Here is an 8,884-nt window from a genome sequence, read left to right as displayed (position 1 = left end):
CAGTGCCTGTAATATATGTTGATTCGTAAAGCGGGGAGAAATTTCCATTTGCTTCTTTCTGTGTTTAAGCTTTATTGCCAAGTTTCTGTAACTTAGCTGACAAATCACTTGCTTGTTGCAGCATAAAGCACATTCAGAAACCTGATTGCACACCAGAGACTTCCCCGTATGTTTGTCTTTAGTTTCAGTGGAAGGTCTTATATTTTGATCTTTTGAGAGATGAGCATGTGTGAGCTCATGCAACTGGCAGTTCTGGGAGTAGCATAAGGAAAATGCTAGAGGGAAAAAAGATAAAATATTATCAGAACACAGCACAACACATGAGGAATTTTTTGTATTTTCTATAAAGACATGAGTGACATGGCATGGAATATCTGTGTTGTTGCAAACACCTAACTCAGGCACCATGGAATAGCACACTTTAGGAGTTTCAGTCTTTCCCTTTATCTTCTTTCATTCTGGCTGTGGTGCTCAGCATGACAGCTGTCTCTCTTCTAGCCTAAAGCATCAGGAACTCCACATCACAGAACCACAATGAAAATGAAGCATTTCCCCCTTCCCAGACCAGTCCATAAACCCTCCTCTTCCTTGCTTTCACTATACCTTAAATGTCTGTCCCATAATAGAGGAGGAAATCAAGGATTAAAATATCAAGTATCTCCACAGCAGACAGAGGAGTTTCTCATTGGCTCACCTCCTCCCTGGGGCTCAGAACCTTTCAATGTCTTTTGGCATTGTGATTCAAGTAAGCCAAGCCTCTCACTGCTACTTTAAACCCTGTTTCAAGCAGCAACAGTCTCAGCAATATCTTCCAAAGTTCAGAACAGCAACTTGGAAAGCTCTACTCATTTCAAATCCTTTCCTGTTAGTCTGCAAATGCTATCAAGAAAAATTTTAATAACTTCCTGCATCTCTTCTCAGTCTCTGGCTATTCTGAAACTTTTCCTTTACGTTATTCAGCTGGAGCAACTCATCAAAATAAATTTGTGCTCTCTCCTGCTTCTCTAGTCCCTCTGTTTCAGTAAAACAATCATTACAAAGACATGCAGACCTTTTCTAAAGACGTTCTGGATGTTCAGCAGGTCCCAGGGCATGTAGCTGAAAGCTTCTTTAGATGCTGTTGCCCCCGCGAGAGAAAAGGAGGTGTGTCCTGTGTCAAGTCCCAACTGTGTCTGCATGGTTTGACAAGATGGCTCAGGTGATGCTACGTACAATGTTCAGCGCTCAAATTTTGCCCAAAGACATACATTTGTCTCTGTCTTCCCTGACCAGCCACCTGTGCCAAAAAACCTACTGGAATAGATTTAGATCTGAGATCTCCTCTCCATTGCAAAATGTGAAGCAATTGCTGTACCCAGAAGCGAAGCAATGGGATGCTCAACAAAGATTTGCTAGAGAAAGAGCCAAAGCTGACTGAAAGGCAATAAATAAAGCACTGTCAAGAGTTTGGCAGGGCTCTCAAGTTTATAATACCACTGAAGTTTTGTGTGAGTTTTAGAGACTGTATTTTGGCAGGGAGTGATGCTGCTGACACGGTAATATCATGCCGTTTTGTATCTTCCCACCTAAATGAAAAATGCAGGGAAATATCTGGAGTGTACTTTTCCACTATTTTCATATACACATAAGGTTATTTCTAATTTTGATTCAGGTTCAGTGACAGCTTTTTAAAAAGAGAGCAAATCAATGAGGATTAAAATGCATGGCATGAGACCTGTGTTTTTTTACAGAAGAGCTTTCTGGCTTTCCTTGTTGCCATGGGCATCCTAGTGACCCTGGGTGATGCATACTGCTGGAGTAAAATTCACAAGCCAGGGGAGGCCAAAGACGGTAAGAACAAGGAAGATCCTCTGACCTGATTGCTCTGTGGTAACTTGGCCCTCTGTTGAACTGCCAGGAAGGGCACAAAATACAAGGGAGGGGAAAGACAGTGCAAAAACAGAAATAGGGGTATCCAGCAGCAAGTTGCTAAAAGTTGGGGAAAAACAAAGTCTTTCCCCTGGGCTGTGTATAGTTGCAGCAATATTAACACTGGTGGTAGGTTGCCACTGCTATTCCAGCACATGGAGCCCATTCAGGAGTTGAAATCTCCTTTAGGTGAAGGCTTGAATAACCTGTTCTGTTTTGCTGCTGTCTTATACAGGCTGTATTATTAATGGAAAACTGTATCCCTTTGGATTCATTGAGAGGACAGAAGATTGCTACGCATGCAGCTGTGGCGAAGATGGAATGGAATGCTGTTCCCTGTAAGTTTGAACTTCTTGGTATCATCATTGCCTGTAGGATGACCACAGCTTTCCATTGCTGGGAATAAAGGGGATTATAAGGGCACAAGAGAGCCTTTTCTCACCCATGTCACAGAGCTAGTGAAAGCCACATGCAGCTGTCGATTGTTTGCATCCTTAGCTGTGTTTGCCTTTCCTCATTTTCTGCTGACTGGGAGTGGACACAAATCCTTCCAGGCACATCCAGTTGGTGCTTGTCTTTAATTTTTAAAGGAACTTGTGAACCCCTCTTCCACTTCAGTTGTCTTTCATTAGCTGTGAAAGTGGGGGTAGGTGACTTAAGTGAGGTTTCCCTAAGAAGAGTCTGGTGATCTGAATCCCTTTCCTGAAGTGCTTTTTCCCAGTGAATATGCTAAACATACAATGACAAGGCTCTGCTCTGAAGTATTTCTCCAGCCCTCTCCTTTCCTTCTCCTGCTTTCTCAAAAGCCCACTGATGATCTTTGTCTTTATTCAGAGGGAGTAGTCTATCAGGGAGCAGCCACCAAATCCTATGCAAAGTATAAGTAATGAAAAATTAAAGGAAAAAAGAGAAAAGTTCCCAAGCCCATGCTTATGTCACTGCAGAGTGCTGTGCTACAAGTGCCTTTGCTAGTGCTGAGCATCCTGGAACATCTTCAGAGTGCAGTGCACAGGGCATCATTTGAGGCTCTGGAAGCTGCAGCTGTGTGGTGCTCAGCAAGCTCAGCTGCCCTTAGGCATGGTTTGACCTGTCTCATTGAGCAGTACTTCAAGCTATAATCACTGAAGTATTGAAACTTTTATTGCTCTCAAACTAAAATCTGCTTTCTCTTTGCCTCTGACAGCTTCCACACTCCTGTTGCTTACGACAAAAAGAAATGTAAAGTTGTCTTCAACAAGAAGCGCTGTGACTATGATGTGGTGCAGAAGAACGACCCCTCAAAGACATGTTTTGTCTATTCTCGTGTGGGCTAACCCCCGCTCCAAACCTCTCTGCAATGTGGAATTCCTCTGCTTCCTACAGGTGTTAGCCATCACAGAGAAGCACGATGGTATGGGAAAATCTCGTAAGAGAGCACTTCAGTAGCTGCCTCCTAAGTGTTGAATTTCAGCTTATCAGATGCATAATCAGATAGAGTACCTCATTTCTGTCATGATTGCATTTATTGGCTACAATAAACTGAGATGAAACATCCATAAATGCTCCATATTGATGTTTTGTTTTTTGCAGTGACATGGGGAAATGCCACCTTATTTGACAAAGAAATGCATTTGGCTCTCTACTCTGACATGCTGTGCACCGTTACCCTGGCACAAGCCACTCTCATGGTTTTCAGGTTCTCTTTTAGCCAGGTGCCAAAATCCATTATCATTTGGAAGTAATGCACTATTTGGGACATGCTCTACCATGGCTCCTATTCAGCGTGCACAGCCTTTTGGTAAGGCTTGTGCTGCTAACACCTCAGAAAAGTGACTGAGAATGAGAGATCATCATCCCCTTTCTCCCCTTTTTCCCTTGTTTTCATCAACATCATCCCCCATCACTGGCAGTGACTGCTCATGTGCATTGCCCACTGTGACCAGACTTGAAGTTGAAAGCAATGTTAAACTTTAAACTCTGGTACTCTGACTTGTCCTCTGCCAAGCCCTGATCCTGAATGCCTGCACACACTGTGCTGCTTTAGTGGTTCTTGTCCACTTTGAGAAAGAGATCTAGATCAGCCCCTGGAGACTGCTTGCTCATGGCAGCCGAGCTGGAGCTACTGACAATGCAGATGCCTTCTGTCTCTGCAGTACTGCAACTCCCCACATTCACAGGGGAATGAAGCTCAGCTTCAAAGCAGGGCTTGGAAATCAGATCTCCCACCTGGCAAAATCCATAGGGTCCTAAATCTGCCCAAATATCTGACCAGACAACAAAACCCTGTTACACGTTTCCTCTGCATGGAGGCCTCCACGTCAGAATTGGATATTAAAAAGCCACAACAGTCTGTAGTTAACTGTTCCATGGTTTGATAAGAAAGACACCTTCCAAAACAAGTGGATTGTTCAGTGAAGTTCCATGATCACAACAAATCTGCTGTCTTGTAATAGTATGAGGTTACACACAGCTGAGCATTCTTAGTGCAGGGATCCTCATTTGGCCCCAAAACAAGAGTCAATCTACATTTATCCAGCAGGGGTATTTCCTTCACAGACAATCAATCACAAGACAATCTGTCTCTGTGAGCCATTATTAGAATCAGAAAGGTTTACTGGGATGTATTGTGTCTGGCTTTGGTGATTTGCTTATGAACTTTTTTTAAAGGTTTCTAAGATCTGCGAGTAACATACCTTGGATTGGGGAAAAAAATCCAAGTATTTTGCAGGCACTGGTATTACATACTTCACCTTTTTAAGTTGTCTGTGCTGCAGGCTGGGTATCAGCCTGCATAGCTCTGTGTTGCTGTACAGCTGGTTCCTGTAAAGATGAGAAATGTGAGAGGCCAGACTGAAGAGTCAGCTCAGCTTTTCCCAGTATAGACATTCACATGTGCCTTCTTAAAATCTTGACACCCATTCACTGATTCCATCCCATCATTCCTCTAAGTGGAGCATGTGAAAAATAAGATTTGCATGTTGCTTAACATTCTAAAGTAAGTCTTGCCCAAAAGGGTTTTGTGTCCTGCAGGAGAGGAACAGTTTTGAAAATTTGTCCTGAATGACGTTTCTGGTTTTATGCTACTTCATGTCAAAATTAGAGAGAACAAAGCCTCAGCTGATGCACCTGAAGGAAAGTTCTTGCTTAGAGAAAAAACAGCCACAGCTTCTAAGGGAAGTTGTATTTTGAGCATGGAGGTCATAGACTTCCTACCTAAGTAGCTCACAGAACTGCATCAAGAGAAAATATGGTTTTCAGAATTTAGGCATTTATTAAATTTTTTTTTTGTATAAATCAAGAATTTAATGAAATAAAAAACTTGGGATTTTCCTGAGAGATTACTTTTTAGTGTGAAGCAATGAGAAGTGCAGACATCAAAATTAATATCCAGCTTGTTGTAGCCTGGAACTGTGCCATGTGACATTGAAGTATTTCAGAATTCCAAATATTTTTCCTAGCAAAGCCTCACAAATAAGGAGAATAAATATTTCTTCTAAAATATATGAAAATGAGTTTATTACCTTATAACTTATTTTGGTGGAGAAGAAGGAGAATTCTTGTAATGGGATCCAGCTTCAGCTGAGGTCTCAGTGTTCAGAGGTTTTGATCCTGGTAGAGGCCAAGCACCTTTGTTATCTTTCAGTGCACACCCCAGCACTCACAGTGAGGATGCAAAGATCTGGCAGAAGCTCCATTTGCTATTAACACCAAATGCACCACTCAGCATGTTCCAGCCCTCTGATAGCAGGCAGGATTTGGCATGCATTTCTGCCCCACCTAAAAATCACCTGGCTGGATAATGCTGTCTACAGCTTAGCTATCAATATTTGTTTCCCATCAGAAGGGCATTTTTTCCTAATCATAATTCTTCCGAGGAATTCAAAGTCATGGAGTCAGCAATTTACCCAGGCCGGTGCTCTACAAAACCAAACATTTTCTCATTGCCAGCTGGAAAAATTTCAGAGATTTCTTTGGATGTTACAAAATACCTGCATTTGCATGGAGCAGGCTTTTTCCCCTCCACCTAGACTTGAATTGCACAACATAAAGGCAGCATAAAGCATTTGCTCTCTGATTCCACATAAAGAACTTCAGCTTTCTCAGGAAACCTAGAGCTCTTTGGAAGCCAGGCATTCCACAATGGTAAGCCAAAGGTTTAGATTGGTTTGAGTGTTTTTGTAATGGGGATACAGATAGGTATTTGCTTTAAAACTGCAAAGGAGAGCATTTAAGAGAACCATCTAGTTAGACATTTTAAATGTGGCTATATTGTATTTCAGACCTGTAAGATGCAAAGACAGGAAGACACCTCTTTGAAGATTACTGTGAATTTTGCTCTTTGCATTGGAATTATTTGCAGGAAGCTGTACAGTCTTTCTTTGCTGCTATTCTTTCCTCAGTAATGTTTGTGAAAATATTCAGAGTTTTGCAAACATTTAGGACCATTCTTTTAAAACTTATAAATGTGAAGCACAGTCTAAAATATTGTCCTTTGGCAAAGAAAAAAAGTCTGTATATATTGTCTGTGTATTTTTTCTGTTCTTCATTTTGATCCCTCAAATTGTGTCCTGTTCCAGCTCTTCAAGCCTCCAAAGGTGTCTGCAGAATCTAAATCAACAGTTAGGGAATGATAAATAGACCAACAAAGTCCTATGGCCTGGTTCTCCTGTGATTTGTGCTCACATAATCCCAAAGGTACAGACATCAAGAAGTGCCTTTGATGAGCATCTCAGGAATGGCATAGGTTCTACAGAGGAAGCAGCAGTGTCTGTAATATATGTTGATTCATACAGAGGGGAGAAATTACCATTTGCATCTTTCTCTCTCCAGAAGAGCTTTCTGGCTTTCCTTGTTGCAGTGGGCACCATGGTGACCCTGGCTGATGCATACTGCTATGTGGAGCTTCAGGTTCCAGGGAGGCCCTACAGAGGTAGAAACAAGGGAGATCCTCTGACCTGATTGCTCTGTGGTAACTTGGCTCTCTGTGGAACTGCCAGAAAGGGTTCCAAATACAAGGGAGGGGGAAGGCATTGGGAAAACACAAGCAGGGGACTCCAGCAGCAAGTTGATAAAAGTAGGGGAAAACCAATCTTCCCCTGGGCTGCGTGTGGTTGCAGCAATATTCCTGCAACTGGTGGTAGTAGGCCACTGCTATTCCTGCACATGGACCTCACTCAGGAGTTGAAAGTAAAACCCAATTCCTGGTGTTTCACTATTGCCTGGAATTACAATTTTAGAATAGCTGAAATAATTTTTAAACTCTTCTACATTTAGGTGTAGGCTTAAAGAACCTGTTCTGTTTTGCTGCTGTCTTATGCAGGCTGTGTGAGGAATGGAAAACTGTATCCCTTTGGATACATTGCGAGGACAGAAGATTGCTACCAGTGCTATTGCTGGCAAGGTGCAATGCAATGCTGTTCCCTGTACGTTTGAACTTCTTGGTACCATCATTGCCTATAGGATGACCACAGCTTTCCATTGCTGGGGATAAATGGGTTTGTAAGGGCACAAAAGAGGCTTTATTCACCCATACAGAGCTAGTGAAAGCTCTCAAGCTAATAGGTTTTTTCTCTTTTGTCTTTGCCACTAACAGCATTCATACTATCGTCTCTTACGACAAAGAGAATTGTAAAGTTCTTTTCAACAAGAAGCACTGTCGCAATGATGTGGTGCAGAGGGATGACCCCTCACAGCCATGCTCCTCTGGCTATTCTTCTGTGGGCTAACACCTGATCCAATCCCCGCTGCACTGTGGAATTCCTCTGCTTCCTACAGGTGTTAGCCATCACAGAGAAGCACGATGATATGGGAAAATCTCATAAGAGAGCACTTCAGTAGCTGCCTCCTAAGTGTTGAATTTCAGCTTATCAGATGCATAATCAGATAGAGTACCTCATTTCTGTCATGATTGCATTTATTGGCTACAATAAACTGAGATGAAACATCCATAAATGCTCCATATTGATGTTTTGTTTTTTGCAGTGACATGGGGAAATGCCACCTTATTTGACAAAGAAATGCATTTGGCTCTCTACTCTGACATGCTGTGCACCGTTACCCTGGCACAAGCCACTCTCATGGTTTTCAGGTTCTCTTTTAGCCAGGTGCCAAAATCCATTATCATTTGGAAGTAATGCACTATTTGGGACATGCTCTACCATGGCTCCTATTCAGCGTGCACAGCCTTTTGGTAAGGCCTGTGCTGCTAACACCTCAGAAAAGTGACTGAGAATGAGAGATCATCATCCCCTTTCTCCCCTTTTTCCCTTGTTTTCATCAACATCATCCCCCATCACTGGCAGTGACTGCTCATGTGCATTGCCCACTGTGACCAGACTTGAAGTTGAAAGCAATGTTAAACTTTAAACTCTGGTACTCTGACTTGTCCTCTGCCAAGCCCTGATCCTGAATGCCTGCACACACTGTGCTGCTTTAGTGGTTCTTGTCCACTTTGAGAAAGAGATCTAGATCAGCCCCTGGAGACTGCTTGCTCATGGCAGCCGAGCTGGAGCTACTGACAATGCAGATGCCTTCTGTCTCTGCAGTACTGCAACTCCCCACATTCACAGGGGAATGAAGCTCAGCTTCAAAGCAGGGCTTGGAAATCAGATCTCCCACCTGGCAAAATCCATAGGGTCCTAAATCTGCCCAAATATCTGACCAGACAACAAAACCCTGTTACACGTTTCCTCTGCATGGAGGCCTCCACGTCAGAATTGGATATTAAAAAGCCACAACAGTCTGTAGTTAACTGTTCCATGGTTTGATAAGAAAGACACCTTCCAAAACAAGTGGATTGTTCAGTGAAGTTCCATGATCACAACAAATCTGCTGTCTTGTAATAGTATGAGGTTACACACAGCTGAGCATTCTTAGTGCAGGGATCCTCATTTGGCCCCAAAACAAGAGTCAATCTACATTTATCCAGCAGGGGTATTTCCTTCACAGACAATCAATCACAAGACAATCTGTCTCTGTGAGCCATTATTAGAATCAG

The 8,884-nt window shown here is 42.6% G+C and overlaps 1 protein-coding gene across 1 annotated transcript; it reads left to right on the top strand.

Moving 5' to 3' along the window:
• Positions 1-1,757: 1,757 nt before the first annotated feature.
• Positions 1,758-7,613, top strand: LOC128937164 (beta-microseminoprotein E1-like). Its single transcript, XM_054276554.1, has 6 exons — positions 1,758-1,830; positions 2,144-2,246; positions 3,092-3,212; positions 6,718-6,817; positions 7,208-7,310; positions 7,481-7,613. The coding sequence occupies exons 1-6, from the start codon at positions 1,758-1,760 to the stop codon at positions 7,611-7,613; spliced, it is 633 nt and encodes a 210-aa protein (XP_054132529.1).
• The last annotated feature ends 1,271 nt before the right edge of the window (positions 7,614-8,884 follow it).

This window comes from Melozone crissalis, unplaced genomic scaffold (assembly GCF_028551555.1).
Source record: "Melozone crissalis strain CALT ecotype California unplaced genomic scaffold, PUWL_Pcris_2 ptg000019l_1, whole genome shotgun sequence".
NCBI lineage: Eukaryota > Metazoa > Chordata > Aves > Passeriformes > Passerellidae > Melozone > Melozone crissalis.
The sequence above is the reverse complement of the archived record's forward strand: the minus strand, read 5'-3'. Positions and strand labels throughout refer to the sequence as shown.

Bases quoted from the DNA above. Each gene is read 5' to 3' on its own strand.
- LOC128937164 (XM_054276554.1), top strand. From the start codon at position 1,758: ATGGGCATCCTAGTGACCCTGGGTGATGCATACTGCTGGAGTAAAATT. The intron at 2,247-3,091 runs GTAAGTTTGAAC...TGCCTCTGACAG, and splicing joins GGAATGGAATGCTGTTCCCT to CTTCCACACTCCTGTTGCTT. The intron at 6,818-7,207 runs GTAGAAACAAGG...TGTCTTATGCAG, and splicing joins TCCAGGGAGGCCCTACAGAG to GCTGTGTGAGGAATGGAAAA.